At 37.3% G+C, this 22,538-nt stretch overlaps 3 protein-coding genes across 6 annotated transcripts in view; 1 reads left to right on the forward strand and 2 right to left on the reverse strand.

Moving 5' to 3' along the window:
• taok1b (TAO kinase 1b) overlaps positions 1-7,385 on the forward strand; it is a 35,669-nt gene extending 28,284 nt beyond the window's left edge. For both annotated transcript variants that reach the window (XM_051676946.1, XM_051676947.1), the window contains exons 18-20: positions 335-547; positions 696-878; positions 3,342-7,385. In XM_051676946.1, the coding sequence (XP_051532906.1) occupies positions 335-547; positions 696-878; positions 3,342-3,881 (936 nt within the window). In that variant the 3' untranslated portion in view covers positions 3,882-7,385. The remainder of the gene's footprint in view (positions 1-334; positions 548-695; positions 879-3,341) is intronic.
• The window catches only part of LOC127428518 (coronin-6-like), a 60,841-nt gene that overhangs the window by 32,795 nt on the left and 5,508 nt on the right, over positions 1-22,538 (reverse strand). For 2 of the 3 annotated variants that reach the window (XM_051676950.1, XM_051676952.1), the window contains exons 4-10: positions 20,357-20,486; positions 18,988-19,166; positions 18,417-18,536; positions 18,169-18,273; positions 17,931-18,076; positions 17,090-17,147; positions 16,671-16,898 (exon numbers count right to left, since the gene is read on the reverse strand). In XM_051676950.1, the coding sequence (XP_051532910.1) occupies positions 16,671-16,898; positions 17,090-17,147; positions 17,931-18,076; positions 18,169-18,273; positions 18,417-18,536; positions 18,988-19,166; positions 20,357-20,486 (966 nt within the window). Of the gene's footprint in view, positions 1-13,118; positions 15,024-16,670; positions 16,899-17,089; positions 17,148-17,930; positions 18,077-18,168; positions 18,274-18,416; positions 18,537-18,987; positions 19,167-20,356; positions 20,487-22,538 lie in introns of those variants that run through there. The other variant, XM_051676951.1, reaches the window with a different exon arrangement.
• LOC127428516 (protein ABHD15) lies at positions 8,549-12,541 on the reverse strand. Its single transcript, XM_051676948.1, is given in 3 exon segments — positions 8,549-9,707; positions 9,710-10,194; positions 11,545-12,541. Coding segments are annotated over 3 exon segments (1,614 nt in total). The 5' UTR covers positions 12,492-12,541; the 3' UTR covers positions 8,549-9,525.

Raw genomic sequence — 22,538 nt, forward strand, 5'->3', positions numbered from 1 at the left:
CTGTTTAAAGGGATAGTTCACCCAAAAAATTATAATGTTTATCACCATTTACTCACCCACATGCATGAATTTCTTTCTTCTGTGGAACTCAAAAGGTGGTGTTATGCACTGTGTTTTTATAGTGCATACTTTTTGTTGCATACTAGTTTTTGTAGTGTATACTTGTTTTGTTTTGTTGTGCATACAGATTTTTTGTTGTGTATATTTTGGCCATACTAGTGCAGTGTACACTACCGAGGTAATGCTAGTTTTGTACCTACTATGTACCTACTAGTTTCATTTGCTTTCTGTCATTCTCATGGCTCTCGCCTGCCTCTTCTGTGTTCTACACTAGTCAAAAGAGCTGCAAATCAAGAAGCAATTCCAGGACACATGTAAGATTCAGACACGACAATACAAGGCCCTACGTAACCACCTCCTGGAGACCACGCCCAAGTCTGACCACAAGCTTGTGCTGAAGAGACTGAAGGAGGAGCAGACCAGAAAATTAGCCATCCTCGCTGAACAGTACGACCATTCAATCAATGACATGCTCTCCACACAAGCTGTGAGTGACCTACCTTTACCGGAAAAGTTCTGACAACATGTTTTTAAGTGTGAAAGTAGCTATAGGTAGTATTAATAACCATTGTTTAACATCGCATTCTCCAGCATTTAATGTTAAATTTAACACCACGTTCTGTCTTGCTCATCAGCTGCGTTTGGATGAGGCTCAGGAGGCCGAGTGTCAGGTGCTAAAGATGCAGCTGCAACAGGAGCTGGAGTTACTGAATGCCTATCAGAGCAAGATCAAGATGCAGACCGATGCGCAGCACGACCGTGAGAGGAAAGAGTTGGAGCAGAGGGTCTCACTGCGGAGAGCTCTACTTGAGCAGAAGGTATATGAACCCTTTAAGCTCGGATTGGCGACAGGCAAGGGGAGAAAAAATAGTTATTAAAATAGTAATAACTACAGTCTTGACCAACACAAAATAGGTATTATTTTAAAACGTAGAAGCTGGACTTTACAATGCATGTAGGCATTATGACTGAACTGAACAAGTGTTTTGATAAAAAACACTGGCTACACTGGCTACCACCCCTGGAGATCGCTAGCTCGCTAGTTCGAATCCCAGGGCGTGCTGAGTGACTCCAGCCAGGTCTCCTAAGCAACCAAATTGGCCCGGTTGCTAGGGAGGGTAGAGTCACACGGGGTAAACTCCTCGTGGTCGCTATAATGTGGTTCGTTCTCGGTGGGGCGCGTGGTGAGTTGAGCGTGGTTGCCGCGGTGGATGGCGTGAAGCCTCCACACGCGCTATGTCTCCGTGGCAACTCGCTCAACAAGCCACGTGATAAGATGCGCGGGTTGACGGTCTCAGACGCGGAGGCAACTGGGATTTGTCCTCCGCCACCCAGACAACTGGGATTCGTCCTCCGCCACCCAGACTGAGACGAATCACTACACGACCACGAGGACTTAAAAGCTTCTCCAAATTGGGAGAAAAAGGGGAAAAATTACAACAACAAAAAATGTTGCACTGTTCATATTATAATCGGTAAAAACATCAAACTGATCAAATAGCCATGTGCCATATGTCACTGGAAAGCTCTCAAAGAGTAGAATACAACCAGTTATTAACCACTATTCGTTTTACTCGCAGAGAAAAATATAGCGAGTAATAGCTAAGTATATGTCTTTGACATACATGTTACATGTAAACAGGTGTTGCTTATAAGCTGCGCTTTCACTTATAACTTCAGTGAAGAATGCTAAACCAATCATATTAAGATTCAGATCGCTGCAACCAGAGGTGGAAGTCATCCAGATATGGCCAGAAAGAATCGTTCGCTCTGATTACATATAGCCGCCAGGAGATGGTGCCAAGTACACGACACAGATTCAATGATGGCTCAAATGACACAGAATGGAACTGAATGAGATCTCGTTACTCATGCCTGTATGCTTTGGAGAGAAAGCATACCTTTAGTCATTGTTGTATTTGCATGTGTAATTAGTTCTTATGTACAATTATTATGTTTTATTTTTTTTCAAAACATTATTGGACACTAGGATAATTATTATTTTTTTTTTTGTAATGCTTTTGATTGCTTTGTCGTATCAACACAAAATTTAACCCAGTTACAGGTGACATGATAGGGAACAAAACAAAAGCAATTTTTGGAGCTACCTTATTGGCACCCTGAGATATGTAATATAAAATCTAAAAAATAAGAGAATAAAAAAATTATTCGTGGCTCATTTTTTTTGTTTTTTTTTGTTCTAGTCTTAGAGTCTAAAAACCTATATCATTAAAAAAACAGAAAAGTTTTCTTCAAAATAATACCAAACAATTGACCCAAACAATTGAAACAATTTTGAAGGACAGATCCCATTTGCAAGAAACCCCTAAATTATAATTGTCAGGGTATTGTCAATTAAGCCCCGTACTCGAATGCAGCGACTTCCAGCGACAAAGCGATCTCATCTCATTTTTCAATGTGAGCTGGCGACTAGATGTGGGCGTGGCGAGCGAAGCAACAAAGCTGAGAAAAGTTTAACTTTATGCAAATGATAAGCAACTTTCAAGAGCAACAACCAATAGGAGTGAAGATGTGTCAGTGGAGCTCAAGTCATCTATCTCCTAGTCGAGTGCAGGCAACACAGAGGAAACATTATTGTTTCTGTGAGCGTTTACACTGTTATATATGATTTGTCTGTAATCATATACATGGATATAATAAAAATAATGTGTGGAAAAGAAATTGTTGGCAGTCTTGAGTGACTCGTATATTGATAGATTGTTCATCTTATTAATGTTATAATGTATTGAGCACTGCTGCAGTTCATTTAAAAACACTCTCCCCTGCAAAATGTGCATTTTTAGGGACAAGATAACTGATGACTTGTCAAATTAGAATGAAATCTTAGTTTTACTAGCAATATGCCTTATCTGTGATCATATTTTCAAAAGATATGGCCAGACGTGCAGTCCACCAATAACGTTAGAGCGACAGCAGCAGCCACTAGCAACTTCATAGTACAGAGACTAGTGACATCAAGCGATAAAGTCGCTGCATGTGTGTACAGGGTTTACTCAGAGGCATTTCACCCAAAAATGAAAATGTATTATTTACTCACCCTAGTGTCATTCCAAACCTGTGGAACACAAAAGGTTAAACAGAATGTATAATGATAGTATATTATCAATTTGTGTTCCACAAAAATGGAAAGTCAAACAGGTTTGGAACAACATGAGGGTGAGTAAATGATGACCCAATTTACCTTTTTAGTGAGCTCTTTAACTGAAAGGGTTTTTTGCCATTTAAAAGTAACCTGATCTGTTGTCGTCTGTTTCTGTCAGATTGAGGAGGAGATGGTTGCTCTACAGAACGACCGCTCCGAGCGCATCCGCAGTCTCTTGGAGAAACAGGCTCGGGAGATCGAAGCGTTTGACTCTGAAAGCATGCGTCTGGGCTTCAGCAACATGGTGCTCTCCAGCTTGGCTTCGTCCGACGGCCTCAGTCATAGCTTTCCGGGGGCCCAGAGCAGCTGGGGCTCCCAGCACAGTGCAAGCTCTCAGGGGTCACACTGGGGAGGTGGCTCAATCAGCGCAGGGCACCATGGTGGCAGCCAGCATGGTTATCACCACCATCACCACCACCCAAGCCAGAGCAGCTCTATCCAGCAGCCCTGGGGTCACGGCCTGTCTTCTGGCGGGCCGCCTCCCTGGGGGCACCATGGGTCTGGGGGCAGTCAGCGCTCGAGCGGGGGAGGTGGTGGGCTACGAAACAGTCCCCAGGCGGTACGGCGGGCCTCAGGGGGCCGCAGTGAGCAGGGAATGAGCAGGAGCGCCAGCATCGCCTCTCAGATTTCCAATGGCTCGCACCTGTCTTTCACGTAAGACCGCCCGCTGCTTTCCCACAACACCCATCTTACAATTACCCTGAATGCCATAGGGGAAGGGATACAGGGGCACCATGGTCAAAGGGGGACCTGGAGGAAAAAAACAGTCTGCTTTTCTCTTTTCTACCCATTCCTTAATTTCTTGTCCTCTGAATAAGTTTTATAGACCTTGTAAGCACAAAAATGCATCCATTGGAGTTCCACTTATAAGGATGTCAGCCAGAAAGGAGCGTAAAAGGTTGTGGCCACTTGTTTCTTCAAATATCAAACTTCAGTTAGAATTCAGATTACTTTTCTAAGTCACTTTGTGGTGATGAGAAAAATAGCAATGAATTCAGATAAGATGCTGTTTTAGTTTGATATGAGAAAGTTAGTGATGGCGAGATTTAAAATATGAATGCTGTGCATTACCTCTCACAGGTGAGAGGAAGAACTCTGGGTATTGTATGTAAGGGTTTTTATCATAGTCTTATTTGCAGGTACTTTCCGTTGGTTTTTGGTTGTCAGAGAGTTGGTGTGGAGAACATATTTCCTTAGAAATAAAGATTCATAAGAAAACAATTGTAGGTGTGTGTGTGTGTATATATATATATATATATATATATATATATAAATACATTACGTAGATTATATAAACTAGAATGGTTGGATACCAGAATGTGAAAGAATCGAGCTTTACAGTGCACTTGACTTTTAGTTTAGCTTAGTTGTTTTTTTTGTGTGTTTTTTAAATACAGGTGATATTAATTAAAATGTGTTAATAAACAGTATGCTTTACTTTTTTGTGCCACAACATATTTTACCTTTGAAAATATACTGTGAAATTCCAATACATCAGCTGCCAGGATTGTATATTTTGATTGATTATCTTTTGATGGCTGTAATCGATAAGAATGAATAAGAGACCTACGTATGTTGCCATGCATTGCCATCCTTCCACAGGTCTAGGTAGCCAAAAACACAAATCTGGGTAGGGATAAAGAGTAGAATGCCAGCCTAAAATACTGCTGCTCAATCACAGTGAATGTATTAACACATCTGATCCTTTTCTATTGGCTAGAAGCACATGGACGGTTCTAAGATCAAAAGATACGAGCATTTTAATGTGGAGATATTTTAGAGGGTTTGAAAAGTAGGGTTTTTTCTGTCCTGGACTGCATACATGGGTGAATCTCATTATATATTATATGAAATGTATTAAAAAAAAATGGATATTATTTCAAATGTAAAGTATTTATACATCATGGTAGTATAATGTTGCTTTATAACAGTAATTAGAATTACCATTGAGAATAATGGAATAACTCTCAAAAACAAAACTAACGTAAAATGTCTGGACACATTACAATAATGAGAATTTGGGGATTGAGAATGTGCTTAATTGTCATGAAAAAGTCAAAAAGCAAAAAAAAAAAAAAAAAAAAAAAAAAAAACATTGTGATCAAAAAAATGTCTTACATTTTTCTTTTACTCTAGAGTTTGAGGTGAAATATGACCTCGACGTGTTTTTGTGAGATTCACCCAAATAGAGTGAAAAATCAGCAGGATTTTGTTATGTACATAAATGTAAAAGAATGTTGGCATGGTAAATCTACACTCCTGAATAACAGTATGACAAGAGCTGTTCCAGTATATTAATGTTAATTTTAGTTTTTTATTTTTTATTTAGAGATGCCAAAGTTAACAATCGCAACTATGCAAGAGGAGAATATCCTGTTCCGTTCACTTTTGTGTTTTTACCTCTTCTCTCTGCAAACATTGCAAACTTGAGTTTAATGTCACAGAAAAGCACTTTACCATCCCTTTCTACTCTTCCACTTTATTGATAGGTCTCCTGAACCTCTGGTGCCCCCCTCCTCCCCTTTCTCAGGCTGGGTTTCACAAGAGTGTGTTGTGTGGATTTTAAGGGTGGGGAGGTCTGGGTTGGGTAGGCTTGAGATGGCTGAATGTTTTTTTGCTGGGCGGGTGGGTGCCGCTGCTGTCGTCCCTGCAATGCCTTTGTCTCTTCCAAGCCCACCCCAGAGCTCCGGTGACTGCCGCCAACCTCACCCTCCAACTGAACACTTACCACAGCATGTAGAAAAAGTGAGAAATCTACAAGGAAAAATGTCAGAAAGCGTATACTAAAACATTTTTATGGTGAAAGGGTATACAGTCAGGAGAAAGCTTTAAGTGGGATGTATAGGAATAAGTTTGTGTATATTGTATATTTAGAAATTTAAATAAATGAATAAATGGAAATCAAGACAGTCAAACCCAAGTTAAATCTAGACTAAAATGTAATTGCTTGAATGTGAAGAAATAAACAACTTGGTTTCTAATATTGATTATTTAAAAAGAAAAAAATATATATAAAAATAGACACAAAGCATATTCTCAGAGGTGTCAAACAAAGCCAAAAACATTACCACCACCCCCCCCCCCCCCCCAATTACATCACTCTTTATCTGGACCTTTCCATCATTTTCTCTTTGCTTATTGTGCTTCTTGCTTTCAAAGGAGTGAATTACCATATTCACCAGTGCCAGTACTCATGTTCAGTTATCTGTGAACCAACAGAGTGAACTTTAATTTTCACTTTAATGTCATTTTTAGTGTCATTCAAAACTAGAAAAAGTTTTCATAACTGCCATCACACCTATCACAAAATGACTTCCAGGACATTGGTGCAGTAGCCTTTCAGTTTTAAATTCGACTTGTTTGAGAGAATGAATCATGCTCTTGGTCATATTGAGCACAATTGTCATCCCTGAGCATCTTGCTTGGCACACTGCTGGTATATGCATGGGATTACAGATTACATGAAATGCCATTAAGCTATCAGTCTATAACTATAAGCAACTGAGCCAATCCTAGGCCAAATGTAACAAATTAACAAGGCCATGACTAGTAAAATGAAATCTGAAACAACATGCCATTAAATCACTGGACCAGAGGAGTAGCCATAAACTCAAAATGACATAACAGCAGCTTTATTTCTGAAAGTGACATTCAGGTCACAGTCATTCTCCTGTAGTCTATATGCCTGAATGATAAAGCAGGATCAAGCAGTATGCGCCAAAAGAGAGAGATGTGCCCTTTTATTAAAGAGAGTAGATTTCTTTCAAAGCCCTTCTCATCCTGTTTTAAAGACCCTTTTCAAAAGCATGAAAATAATGGGATGAGTAATAACGGGAGTACATCTCTTTACAGTGCGCTTACCAGTATTTCAACTGTTTTGTTTGATGGCCATTGTCTCCTTTTTCCTGTTTCAACATTACCATAACAATCCATATAGAACCTGTATTAAAATGTATAGATTGTGAAAAAAAAAAAAAATGAATGTTACAAAAACTGTTATGGCTGTTCATAACAAAAAAAAAACTTAACAAGTGAATTAAAATGTACAAAAACATCTAAAAACTTGAGGGGACAAATGTAACGTTTTGTTTGTAATTACTCCTTTTGTTGGCAGAGGGCTACTGGACAAAGAAATCAACTGTAATAAAGTAATTTTAGTACATTTTGGTCCTGTTGTGTCATCTGTATGTTTAAAACATTTGTGTGTGTGTATTGAATGTGTGAGCCTATAAAAAGGGTAGCTAAATTGTAGCAAAATGTAATCTTTCCTACGTTTCCTATTTTATGATTGAGATTCAGGTTGATTATCAGTATTAATTACTTTAATAATCTTCTTACAAAAGGCTTTTAAATGGATAGTTCACCCAAAAATGAAATTTCTCTCATCATTTACTCAACCTCATGCCATCCCAGATGTGTATGAATTTCTATCTTCAGCAGAACACAAATTAAGATTTTTAGAAGAATATTTCAGCTCTGTAGGTCTATACAATGCAAATGAATGGGTACCACATTTTTGAAGCTCCAAAAAGCACATATAGCCATCATAAAAAGTAATCCATACAACTCCAGTTGATTAATTAATGTCTTCTGAAGTTAAATGCTAGGTGTAAGAAATAGATGAATATTTAACATGTTTTTTTTTTGTTTTTTTTTACTAAAAATGTTCATGTCGGGCCAGCTGTGGTTTGCACGTTGACGAGGGTGGAGTTCAAACTGGCTCTCGCGTGACACAAGCGCATAAACCTCCTCTGCAAAGATATTCATACGTAGATACCTTATTAGCAGCTGTTACTATGGACCACGATACTGTTTCCACACAAAAACAGTTTATGCAGCGGTCTGAGCAAGGAGCTCGGTCTGAGGCATCTACTCCATTCACTTGCATTTAAACCGATTCAAACTGCTCTCCTTGTTGACTGTTCCAAAATGGCGCTGCAGTTGATGTATCCAAACCAGCCGAATGAGGCATCTATGTATGAATATCTATGCTCCTCTGTTGTAAAAAAAAAAACACTGCTCTTCTGTATTTTTCCGTATTTCACACGTCAGTTCTGGCGTGAACTTGCTTACGTCACGTGAGAGGCTGCGTGACCTTGACCCTTGTGAATTTGTAATTAAAAAGTTTTAAATATTGATCTGTTTCTTACACACACCTAGCATTTAGCTTCGGAAGACTTTATTATTAATCTTTAATTAGACTTTAATTATATTATTAATATAATTAATCCACTGGAGTAGTATGGATTCCTTTTTATGATGGCTATATGTGCTTTTTGGAGCTTCAAAAATTTGGCACCCATTCACTTGTTTTGTATGGACCTACAGAGCTGAAATATTCTTCCAAAATCTTTGTGTTCAGCTGAAGAAAGTCATCCACATCTCGGATGGCATGAGGCTGAGTAAATTATGAGAGAATTTTCATTTTTGGGTGAACTATTCCTTTAAATTCAGGCTAAGATAATAATAAAAAAAAAAAAATTTCAAAGGATTTTCTTTTTTTCTTTTTTTTTTGTGCTACCATCTGCACTACATCTTAAAAACTTAATGAATGCAGTGAATTCCCCAGCATGCGCCTAGTGATACATTTGTATAAAGAAAATAGAATTCCTAAAAATAGCATCTAATGGTAAAGGCCATGCTCGTATGATTAATCCCCTGCCAGTCAGTGTGTGTCCTTCTTGTCTATCAATAAGTATCCTCTTACTAGGAGATCCAGAACATTTTGTTCCTTCCCTTTAAAGCCCAATTTATACAATGGAAGAAGCCAAACTTTTTCTCCCGAACAAACTAAAGCACATATGCGAACAAACCCGCCTTTGTACTACACGCAGCGTTATTTTTTAATTGTTGAGGTGAAGTAACTGAAGGTTGTCGACACTCGAGAGGACGACACTGTAGATAAGCTGTTTCTGCTGACTTAAATTTTAACAAACTGCTATGAAACTGGTTCAATAAATTTACCAATCTTCTATGCTGGCACACGTCTTAAATAAATAATGTCATTTCCAAATTGGATGTGTGAACTGGACAAATATCACCAAACAAACACACATCAGTGCATTTCGTCATTATTTTTAGCGAACTAAAAGAAGCCAAAAAGGGCTTTATCTACATTCTTCTGTGGTATTCTCCGCATTCCTTTAAACATCTCCACAGGAGTACTCCTTTTCTCTTCACTTGTTTCAAACTTTTCCTGACTTATGATACCCCATGTTTCTCTAAGAAATTTTGTGACTTTGGTAGGAAGTCCACCACTCTGGAATCTGCTATGCTCATAGTATGCCACCTATTGCTGTCATTTAGCGAGTGTAGGACCTGTTCCATGTAAAATCCTTCTGCTCCTCTTCAAATGTGAATATGTCAGCGGGAGTTGAGATCTGTCGTCTTCGTGAACTTAAGATGGGCCTTTCTTTCCTCAGCAAGACTGACCTTCTTCTTCTGGACAGCACAGCACTGGAACTATGCCTCAGGCCCTGGCTGACACATTGCCAACAATTCCATCCTTAAACCCTTTCTTCTCCTCTACTCCAATGAATTCGGCAACCACCCGGAAATATTCCAGCACTACAGAATTGCTCCAGGACGTACTACCTCCATGTTTATTCTCATGCATAAAGCCACAGTGACCTCCCATGACTGTCTGGATCAGCAGAAAGTAAGGGCTATTGTGAAAAATTGCCTCAGGTAGAGTGGAGACAGGTGGCACTAGTGGGTCATCTTTGCTACACAAACAGAGCACTGGCACTGCCACTTCATCTGCATCTCGCAGAGGTTCGTTCCTCTCCCAGTAACTTGCCCAGTCCAGCTTCATTGATAGTCTTGAAGTATCCTTTCCAATATGGCCAACTAAGTTGGACATGTTATCTGAATGCGTAGCAGGACAGAACATGAATTCTTCCATATCTCGCAAGGATTTGCAGCGTAGAATTTTTGTGACATCCATCACACAGCTCAAAGCGGTTGCATACCTGTGGACAATGTTTACATTGTTACAGTGGCTTATCTTGGGTTGCAGTTTTCCATTGCTGTCACTTAGAATGTTTATATGCACAGTTACAATCAAGCTATAGCAGGTATTTGTACAGCTGATACAGTCTTCATCTGTCTGCCCAAGTACACGACACAATGCGTAATCAAATATTTGAAGAAAGGACATCAATTGAGGAAGAGCTGGTAATACACGTCAAGCGCCATCTGTCTTTCAGAGCATGTGAACAACACAGAGTCCAATTGTGGTCCGATTAACGTGTATACATGCTGGACGAAGCCAGCATTATCTATGTCTGTTAGTCTGACTTCGCAAAACGTTTCAGTCTGACTAAAAGGCTTGCATGACATTTTAAAAATACAAATTAATGCTTTAATCTATTTAAAATATAACTTTTAAAGTGCATGTATATGTACTGATTGCTACACTGTTTCTCTATGGAATGTTGTTAACTGCAGTCAGTCTAACTTTCAGAAAAGTTAGAGACATGATCCATTTATGGAAGCTGTTTTGAACCTTATTGTATTTACATGGAATACAAGTTGCTTTTTTTTGTCATCAGAAAGTTCTTGCAACATTATAAAATTTATAAGTAATTGATGACGGACAGTCTAGTAAAAAATTCAGTTAGTGAACTGGACAGTTAGAGCATAGCAAATAGGTTTGCAAATTTCAGAAATACCCTCGATTGTTGAATAGAATACAAGCATATTGTTTCTCTCACAGACTAAAAAGAGCTTATTTGTATGTGCAAGCACACAGAGTTATTTAAGTTATAACAGATGTGAATTATTTGTTGCGTTTCTTTTCTTGAAACCAAAAAAATAATTATATGAATAACAATTAGTAAAAGTAAATGCTTTCGATTAAAACAAGCCTAAATAAAACATGATCCGATGCATATATCTTGATGTAATCTTTAAGGAGCGTCTTGACATGCAAAACGGTGGAAGACGGCGATTCCTGGGTCTTAATGCCTGCAGCATGCAACCTCTGTTAGGCTATCAGTGCAACTTTTATGTTTGTTTTAGTTTTGTTTTGTTTTTCAAAAATGCGATTTTGGCTAGTTGTGACTTATATTCAGGTATGACTTCATTTCCGGAAAATATGGTACTTGCATAGCAGAACTGTGGTCCAGAATCTGCATGTAAGGAAATACTTACACCAGAGATATCCAACTCAGGTCGTGGAGAGCTACTGCAGAGTTTAGTTCAGGTGTGTTTGATTAGGGTTGGACCTAAACTATGCAGGACGTTCGCCTTCTATGGCTGGAGTTCAATAGCCCTGACCTACAACATGGATTATTCTGAATTTGTGCATAATTGCCTACCTGTTTATTTGAAGCTTCCGGTAAATGAGGGCCATCCAATGATAAAGCCAAGGCAGTTTGTACTCAAACCACAGTTGTCCATGAAACACAGGAGAGATGCAAGCAGCAGCCATCAGGTAGGATGATGAGCCACATTCCCCCAGATATGAAAGCAGCAACCCAGATCCAGAGCCCTCACTGACTGCAAGCAGAGCTGAGGATGGATGGTGGCTCCGCATGTATGTTATTGCCTGCATAAGGTCAGAGGGATTTCCAAATTCCTGGTAGCGTGGAGTAGTCAGAGGGCAGCCACCATGACCACGACGATGGAACACCACAGGATAGAAACCCTGCTGCAAAGCCTGTTGGCACAAACTGAGCAAGTGTGGAGTCACTCGGCCCAAAGCATTGGGAATCAGAATGACAATTGCTGGATTGCTAGAGTGAAGGCCTAGAACTCTTCCTCCTGGATGAAGTTCCCTTTTGGCTTGAGCTTGTTGGTCCATCAGACCTACAGCCCAGTCCAGGGCCACAATACCTCCATCCTGGAGGAGAAGGTGGTCTCTTTTAAAGCGAACTTCTCCTTGTAGTTCGGCGCCTTCCTTTGTGGGCCACATGAGTTTGGTGATTATCTGAAGATGAGGGTCACTCTGAGGCCATGTTGCCAGTGGAGGCTGGGTTAAAGCATAACAGTGCCTCTTCAGGTGGTTGGCCAGGGCTGTGGGTCTACAGATCAGTTTGACCTGTTGTTCTTTAAATGACTCTGAAACTGTAGGGTATGGGAGTTTCAGGAGTCTACAGACAATAACCCACATACAGCGACCCAACTTCTGAATAGTAATTTCTGCAAGATGGCGAATCCAGCTGCCTCGAAGCAGAATCACAATTAGGACCAGAAGTAGAGAAGGTAGCAAACAGAAGAAGTACTCCCACATTTCTACGATGTAAAAATACTTGCTCCCAAACATCTAGCCAGCAGGCCTAATTCAAGCTGGACAGTGAGCACACCTTGGAACAATGGTTTCTTCTGCAGTGAGCAAGTGGAACAGCTCAAAAGATCTTTAAACCAAATGTTCTGTCCTACTTTCACTAGTGAGTCCAACTAAATGTACTTGCACCTCCTCCTCTACCCATTGCAAACATGTTTGCTCCCCCCTCCTCCAGGAATCATTAACAAATCTTTGATACACTGCTTTTAGCCATAGCAAGCAGTCTGGAACTAATGGAGGTTTTTAATTTTTTTATTTTATTTTTTGGTCACTTGAGTGTCTGAGTTTTAACAGTTCTTTCTGTTACTGCTATTCTGCAATCCAATTCAGGTGCTGCTGAGGTGGAATGCATCGAAGATTTACCATTATCGGCCCACTATAGAAATCTGAAAGGTCAAAAGACCTTGAGGATATCGCCCCCAAACCATTACACTTTGCTTCTGGGTAGTTTATAAACCAGATGAGTTTGGAAAAGGACCCAACAATGTAATGTATGTACCTAGAAATAAATGATCTAGTCGCAGGCAGAATAATTACTCATGGTAAATGGGAGGTGTGTGCGTGTCCTATTTTTAGCAGTAAGTTAAAATGCATACAACAATGGAAAACATTTTTATACAAAAAGTTTTATTCAAACCATAATAACACAAATTATAATCTACATAAAACAAAAAATAATGTCTTTGGTTTTGATATTTTGTTATTTTTTTCATTTTTTGTTTTTCTTTTCTAGAATATTATTTACATTTTGAAATGTTAAACAGAAGCCACATGAGTTTTAATTGTGTTGGTCAAAGCTGGAAAGGCAGGGGTGTGTGAAGTGACAGGTTATCAACATTGTAAGAGCCAATAATGCAAGCACTCCTCAAAGAAGAGGGACAATTGGGGACATGCTCTCTATGCAAACATCCTTTTGTCATGTAGGACTTGATTATTAGATTTAGCTTATACAAAGATGTGAAATGATGTGTAAAGATTTGCCCTGAAGCCATAGGCAACTGACTTAAAGGAATAATTCCAAAAATGAAAATGATTTAATCATCTATTCACCCTCATTTCATTCCTGTATTATTTTTCTTCTTTCATGGAACACCAAAAGAGATATTTAGCAGAATGTCCAGGCTGCTCTATAACATAAAATGAAAGTGAATAGGCATAGGGTTGTCAATCTCCAAAAAGTGCTAAAAAGTAGTCGACTTGAAGTTACACAGCTTTCAAATCTCATTGTGTTCAATTCAAAACATTCAAATGTGTTGCTTCGCAATCAGGCAGGAGGCACTTTACACCAATGATGTTTGATACACTGATGTTCATCTAGCTACAATATGTCTTGAGGCCCAGGTTTGAACATGCACAAAGGAAAAAGGAGAATTACTTTTGAGATTTAAATTAGATTTTTATTTTGTTATTTATTTATTTTTTTACAAATACTTGGAATATACTCTAGTTTATGGACCATTTTATGGTTCTTTATAATGCTTTTTTGTCATTTTTGGAGCTTGACAGCCCCAGTTCCCATTCACTTTCATTGTATAGAAAAGAGTACTTTGGACATTCTGCTAAACATGTCCTAAACAAAAAGGTTTGGAACTACATGTTAACATGGAACTAGGTGAGTAAATGATGTCAGAATTTGCATTTTTGTGTGAACTATTCTTAAAGGATGAAATGGCAATATGTGATGTGCAGTACCCTTACAGAGCTTACTAATGTCCTGACATTTCATAGTAATGTCATAGATCTTGCTTGGCCAGAGCCAACCAAATAAAAGATACATATGCTACTATCGTATCTCAGGTCCTGGTTTTTACAATGAGGTATGTTCACATAGAGACTACCAAAGAAACTGTGATTGTTAACTACAGGAAGCTGCAGCTCAATTTCTTTTGTCCTTCTTTGTCTGCATTTTAAGGTTACAAAGCTGCAAGTACATACAAGCATTTGTAATTCCTCAAATAAAGGCAGCCTTTACATAACTAATACAAAGCTGACATAAAGGCCACTTGATAAACTTATGATTCCTTAAGCATTAAAGGAATATAACTTATACTGTGTAGTACCACACAATATTACCAGAACTACTATAAAGCAGCAGGAAAAGCATCATAAGTGCCTTTGCAAAATTAATCTTATAATACTCCAAAATATTACCAAAATGCCTAATTTTGGTAACAATAACTATAAGGGATTCATTCACATTTAAAAAGGCTTTGTGAAGTCAAATGGCGTTTCAGTTAAGGAACTACAGTTACAGTGTTATCTAGGATAAAAATAATCATAGCTGGGGTTAATTGGGGTGGCTTGGCATATCAGTGCTCATAATTTAGTTGTTAGGGTTAGCAGTGAATTGGTCAGTGTACATAGGCTGAGTTGGCTTTATTGATGTGTTTAAACTGTGCCATTAGTATACTTGGAGAGCTTATTCTCTAAGTCACAGATTCGCTTCTCCTGAGAAAGAATTGTGGCCTTCAGACTTTTGATCTCCTCAACAAGCTTCTCCAACAACTGAGGCTAGAGATTGAAAGAGATAGAGAAAGAACGGGGAAGGAAAAGCAAAACAGGGATAGGAAGGGAATAATGACAGATGCAAAGAAGAAAACAGCAGAATGACAGGAGTGGTTGAGGACAGAGAGGGAATAAAGCAAGAGATCTAGTCAAGGACAGGTTTAATCAGGAAAAGATAAGAACTGCATGACTTCTAATGAAGTTTATATGGCACTTTCCATAAATAGGGTACAAAACTGTGTCTGAATATTTTTCAATTAATGGACAGTGAAAGGATAAAAAAAAAAATCTCAGAAGGTCAAACAAAATATGACATGGGCTGTTTACATTTCTGAGGTCTGCAATTTTTGCAATCCTTTTACCAAAATGTGGAACATGTCTAAATACAGTGAAACCCAGATTGGTGTAATTTTGTAGCAATAAACATTTAGTAAACATCCAGGGTTGCAAATTTAGTTTAAATGAAGCTGTCATTCAATAGGGGCTAGCTAGTTTGGGACCAAATGTTGGTTTGTAGTTACCAATAAACGTAGCATGTCTAGAAATGTAAGAAAAATATTTGATTGGTCATTTTTTTGTCTTGCAGTAACTTAGGAAACACGGTTGAAAGTTGAGCTTGATGAATGCAGTCAACACTACAAATATTCAAAAAAATAAAAATAATAATAATTAAAAGTGTCAAAATGATGTTACTTTTTGGGTTTTACAATTTTAAGGAATGTTACATTTTTTGTAATTAGGAAATATAATGTGGCAGCATGCAAAATGTGGGACACTATGTTTTTGGTAATTAAAATAAAAATTTAATTTTTGTTTTTACTACAATGAATTCCTCAGAATTTAGCTGAATATTAAAAGTTGAACAGAATGAATATCAGTTCAACAGATTATATCAAAATTAAAACTTATTTGTATGATTTTAATTGTGGGTACATTTAAGAAGCAGTGTTGGGTGTATACAATTACAAAATAATTAGTTAATGTAATCTAATTAATTTTTAGTAAAAAAAAAGTAGTATAACGCATTACATTTTAAATTCTTGTAATAAGATTACAATTACTGACTTTCAGTGAAAGTAATTACTTTTAAGTACAGTACTTGCGCTAAAGTAATATGTATAATACATGTGAAATATGAATTCTTACACGTCTGTTAGTGTTTCTGTGAGAGCTGAAGGGTGTGCGACAATGAATGAGGAAATACAGACATTTTGAATTTGATCGGAAAACCAAAAACTTTTCTAGGAAAAGTGATTTATAAAGTAATTTAAAAGTAAAATAATTAGTAATGTGATTACTTTTAAAATGAAGTAATCATTAATTGTAGTGGATTACTTATTTTGAGTAACTTACCCAACACTGCTGGACAAAATAACCATTTTAAAGGGAGGATACAGATATTTAAAACTAGCTACTTTTAATGATAGATTAATTTTATGTTAGCTAAAAGTTTATTTAGCATATCTAATAGTTCTCACAACAAAAAAACATGGGATTTCTGCCTCTAATTATTTATTTATTTTCAAAGCAATGGGACACCAAAGTGTACCGTATTGATGTAAAGTGCCCTATATCTGAAATGAGGTAGTGAAGGAACAAAAGCTAGGAAAGGAAAAAAAAAGAGACCAGGGATAAGCAGGATGTTCTACTCACTGGCAAACTGCTTCCATCTACAGCAGACATGCTTCTATGTGTTGCGGGCCTGGTGTCCAGAACGTTCTTCTTGGACACCTTTAGCTCTCTGCTCTTTGGAGGAACATAGCCATCTCTCATTGACACTAGTATGGGGTCTGCATCTCGTCCTTCTAACCATTCTTCAGGTTCCAGTGCTGGATCTGGACCTGCTGTGTCTGGGTACAGATCATCCTGGAACAGGTCCGACTGGCATCATAAAAACAGGCAGAGAAAGAATTGATTGGATGAATTGATTATTTTGCACACAACTTTCTCAAAATATGATCTTCTGAATACCATCTAATATGAACATTAAAAACAATCCTCAGGATTTTGTTGGATTGTTGATTAAAGTAATTTGAGAATAGAATGACCTTAAACAAGGATCCACTGTTTACCTTTCTGGGTACTGTCATCATGATTGGTTCACATTTTCTCTCATGGAGTTTATATAATCTAAATGAAAGAATAAAAGGCAGTTGTTTACACCCCACAGTGAGTAAGCTAAAGGTGACAGTGGCAAGGAAAAACTCCAATTCTGAAATGTATGAACATCACAAGGTAAGCCAGATAAACTATATGCAGATAGTTTTTTATGACTTACTGGGCTCTCAATATATTATAATAATTTTCCTGTAGTTAAAACATTAGGTCAAAGCATTAACTGCACTGGTAACACTTTACAATAAGGTTCCATTTGTTAACATTGGTTTACAACATTAGTTAACATGAACTAAAAATAACCATTACTTTTACAGCATTTATTAACCTTGGTTAATGTTGATTTCAAAATATAGTAATACATTTTTAAAATCAAAAGTTGTATATGTTAACATTAGTTAATGCACTATGAACTAACAAACTAATAATTAAAACATTTATTTTTATTAATGAGCATTAACAAAGATTGATAAATGCTGTAAAAAATATATTGTTCATTGTTATTTCATGATAGTGAATGCATTCAGTGTTAACGAATGGAACCTTATTGTAAAGTGTTACTACTAAATTTAAAATGAATGCTGTTAAACATATTTAAGTTGACATGTTAACTTTGACAGCCCTCAAAATACACATTTTAAAAACAAATAAAAAAATGTTTCTCAAATTGCTTCTTATGCCCCCTCATGGCCTCATTGGTGTCTGCAGACCCCAGTTTGAAAATCCCTGAACTATACTAACACATATTCAAACACAAGTATTCCAAATCAACCTCTATAACCGATCAAACTAACTGACCTGGCAATTTCACACTTGCTGACATCCACTCCTCTCTTGGGCATAAAGCCCATTCCTCTCTGTGGCTCTTTGCTACTATATGTGCTGATGTAATGCACATATGGAGGCTCCTCTGTAATCTCAAAATAGCGAATGCTGCTGTCACCCTGCAGAGACAATAAAGAAGACAAACTTAGAGAAAACTTTACAGCACCAGCCTGAGTATAATAACACATAAAGATGAAACACAGAGTCATACCTTGCCACTTAGATACACAATGTTGGTGTCTGGATCATAAAAAGGCAATAAAACTCCATTACTTGTGTCCAGCTCCAGTAATGCAATGGGCTCTTCAAAATTAGTCTAAAATGTCAGAAATTAACACATGAATTTAAATGGCAACCATTAGGTATTTGAAATAAGAGCTGGGTGTTGAAATACAGCTGAAATACAAATATGGAGATAAATCAAAACTTTAAATGAATAACTTAGTTTTGCTCAATTACCGGATCCCACAGGCCAAGCTCTCTCTGGCTCATTCTGGTGAAACCTGTTGTGAAAATGTTGCCCTCTCTGGTAAAGATAGCTCTCATCGGCCGGATGCCCTCATGTGGGGCGAGTCTCTCCTACAGGAGACAAAAGAAAAGTTTGTTTCAGTTCACTTCAACCACGTCAAATCCCTGTTAATCTTTACTTTAAAGGTTTAATTTGATTATTTATATGGCTTTTTTTCCATATTATTGTCATGGATAAGAGAAGATCTAGTTATGTCATTATCCGATCTCTATTTACGTCCCCCCACGTAAGCACCACCGTGCAACGTGTCCAAGCACTACCCACCAGGTCATGTCTCTGACTACTTTAAAATATTCAAAAACATGCTATAACATGTTCTGTTCTATTTGTTGTGCTGCGCCTTAGCTGTTTTTAGAATGCAGGACGTGTTCGGTCTGAACAGCCCTTAAGAGATCAAATCAAATAACATGATCTCTTGAGTAACTATCTTAGTTTACAAGTGCAACAGCACATGATGGCTTCTCTCGTAATACATACATAGAACAAAATTATAATACTTACCGCCACCACCTCGCCTTTGCGGGGATCACACACTCTGAGACGCCGGTCTTTGCAGGTGGTGCAGAACAGGCTGCCGTTGTAGTTCCAGCTGATGTTGTAGATGAGGTCGGGATGCTCATCCATAGTGATCAGGGGTTCTCCAGTGCCCACGTTCCAAATGATGATCAGATTATCACTGCCTGAGACACAAAGCAGGTGGATCAAAAGACTTCACACCGCTTCTAATTTGCCTAATCTCTATTTAGAGTCAATTTGTTATCCAGTGATCATTTTATTTTTATCCACTTGTATGCCTGAATTTATTAGTGAATCACAGATCAGTTATAACCCTGTTTCTTTATTTTGTTCCATCCAGGCCTTAATGGGATAGGTCACCCAAAAATGAATATTCTGTCATCATTTACTCATGTCAGAGCAGTATCATAAGTGAGACAGCACCATAGCGACTTTTTGCCTATATCCATGAAAACATCATGGACAGAACGGTCTCTCTTCAGTTTCCACGATTCTGTCACGTGCATTGCAATCTTTGGATATTATCACAGGTTTAACCACAATATGTTTTATAACACTTATAAATATACAAGTTTAATTACATTATACTATGATATCGATATTTTACGCCCCCTAACCCAACCCCTAAACCTAAATCTACCACTTTTTACAATATAAACATGTAACAAGCAGATAAATTTACTTCTCGGAAGATCCAGAAAACAGCGCACAAATAGATGATTACTTTTATGATCATTTTTAAGGTGCTTTAACTTTTTAATTTTTTTGAGCTACAGCACAGATATTCTGAAAACTCCCTTTATGTCCTACGGCTAACATAATACAAATTAAATAATAAAACAAAGAATAAATGATGACTGAATTTTCAATTCATTTCATTTTTTAAATGTAGCCTTAAGAAAATTATTGAAATTCTTAAAAAGAAGTTGAAAAAGACATGAGAGTAACATTTCAAAAAAGGACCAAGGGTCACTATAGGGTCATATTGTTATGAGAGTGTGTTGCTCATGTTTTCCAAACCTATATGACATTCTTCTATGGAACATGAAAGAAAGGTTAGGCAGAATGTTAGCCTCAGTTACCATTCACTTTCATTGCATCTTTTTTCAATACTGCTTAACAATGTCATTCTGCCTAACAGTTTTGGTTTGTGTTCCACAGAGGAAAGAAAGTCAAATGGGTTTGGAATAACACAAGGGTGCTTAAATGATGACAGAAGTTTCATTTTTGGGTGAAGTATCCCTTTAAATGCTCTCCAACATAGTGGTGTTTACTATACAAAATTGTTATAAAATAAAAAAGTTTTAAAATTGAAATAAAAAACAACAGTGGCAGTACGAAAACTGATCTCTACCTGCAGTGAGGAGTATGTTGCGGGCAGTGGGGTGCCATTTGATGATGCCCACCCGTTTAGAGTGGCCCTCCAATACTACAATGGGCTCACTAATGGGGCGAGAGGGGGTGTGGTCAGGGATCTGCCATACCTATGTAACAAACAAGTGTATTAACGCATATAACAAGTGAACATTAACATGATTTGTGCACTTTAATGGAAGTCACTTTAGTAAAAAAGCATCTGCAAAAACATACATAATTATGTGCATCTGTTAAAAACATAGGGTTAATAGCTATATATATATCTGATAAAGTATCTAAACAAAGGAATGCTGAATACATTTTGGATCTACTGTATGAGCTATTAATCTTTATGATTTATGTGACGTGGTCAGCTGATATATACTGCATACTTATCATGCTTTAATAGTCATATGAGAAGGCTTTACGATTAAATCGATCATTAATGTTGAACCAATTCATACGACTCAATGCATACTTGTTGAAGAAATCCAGTAAAGAACTGAAGATAACATGAATAAAAGCCTCATGCTGTGTTATATAAGTCACTCCATTTCAAACACAGGTCACTGATCTCTTTGATTGAATTCCTTGTGGTCATTGAAGAAGCTAATTATTGGCTTAATTTGTCCTCCAAGCACTGATTCAAAAAATGTTATATGAGATTCCTTGCTTTTGTTATGTAATAGAGCTGTTAAATAAGCATAATCAGTCAACTAATTAAAGTTTTTGGGTACACTTATAGATATATAGTGGTTTCCAGTATGTTTCTTTGGTATTCAGAGAGGCGTTGCCAGCACAGATGACAGCTGCATTAACCTCGTCTAGCAAAAGTGCATACAGTGCATAGCATGCACGTTTATAATGTAATGTAATGAAATAGTGGCAATACCATTCATGTTATTATACACTGCTATTCAAAATGTTTAGAACACCAAAACATTTTTGTTTTTGAAAGAAATTGATGCTTATGTTATGCGACCACGAGGAGGTTACCCCATGTGACTCTACCCTCCCTAGCAACCGGGCCAATTTGGTTGCTTAGGAGACCTGGCTGGAGTCACTCAGCACGCCCTGGATTCGAACTCGCGACTCCAGGGGTGGTAGTCAGCGTCAATACTCGCTGAGCTACCCAGGCCCCACAGTTGTGCTTCTTAATGAGTTGTGGAAATCGCAATACAGAGATGAGGTATTGAGTACACTTGCATTTATAACAAGTCACTTTATAATGACCAAAAAATAAGTTATTTTAAATTAACCGGAAAGTATCAAAATTTGTCTTAATTTTGAGCAGTTTATCTATTGTTTTACAGTTAAATGTTTTGTATGAAAAGTGTCTTTCTTTCAAAAAACTAAATACTACTTGGTTTGATATTTTGAAATCTATTATATATTTTGTTATATTTTTAAGTGTGGCTTATGTGTCAAAATACTTTTTGCGGCCACTGTATAAAGAACATACGAATGTTTCAGAATGTGCTTACCAAAAGAGCTCAAAATGAAATTGCATAGACAACTCCTGCCTACACTGAAATTTCTTTCTTTTCTTTTCTTTTTTTTGTGATGAATTAAATATAGTAGAAAAGATCAAGTACTTTCTACACTGAATAAACTGAAGCGTGTACTTGAAAATATTAAGTAAATTCTACATTTGTACTCAATTCAAACATGTAAAAATGTAAGCTTACAATTAAACATTATTTATGATTGTTTGTTTTTTTGCAATGCGTTATATTGTATCAAACCTAATTTTTAGTAAATTTAACAGGTAAATAAAATAAGTAAACTTTTCTTTTTCGAAGCTGGTGTTCCCAGTATGCACCGGGGCTAGAATAATTAATGAGCTTGCATGATGTCACTGTTTGCATGTTTATTTACAACGGTTTTATTGCTAATTTTGTTGTAACATTTGGTAACTTCTTGTTTTGTGAAGTCTAAAGTTTATTTTCTACTCAAAATTACCCATTCATGATCAAAAAGATATCTGTTGATTGTTACTGTTATCGTGTTTCTTGCACAAAGTGTTCAGGTCTGCATGAGCAGATTTGCATATTTCGTTTATTGCCAGTAATGCAAGGTGATATTGTCTAATAGATAAACTACATAGCATGCAATAAGCTTACCTGTTGGAGGCTTATGTATGTCATGTAGTACATCAACATGTGTTTATGAGGTATATT

Source organism: Myxocyprinus asiaticus, chromosome 38, assembly GCF_019703515.2.
Source record: "Myxocyprinus asiaticus isolate MX2 ecotype Aquarium Trade chromosome 38, UBuf_Myxa_2, whole genome shotgun sequence".
NCBI lineage: Eukaryota > Metazoa > Chordata > Actinopteri > Cypriniformes > Catostomidae > Myxocyprinus > Myxocyprinus asiaticus.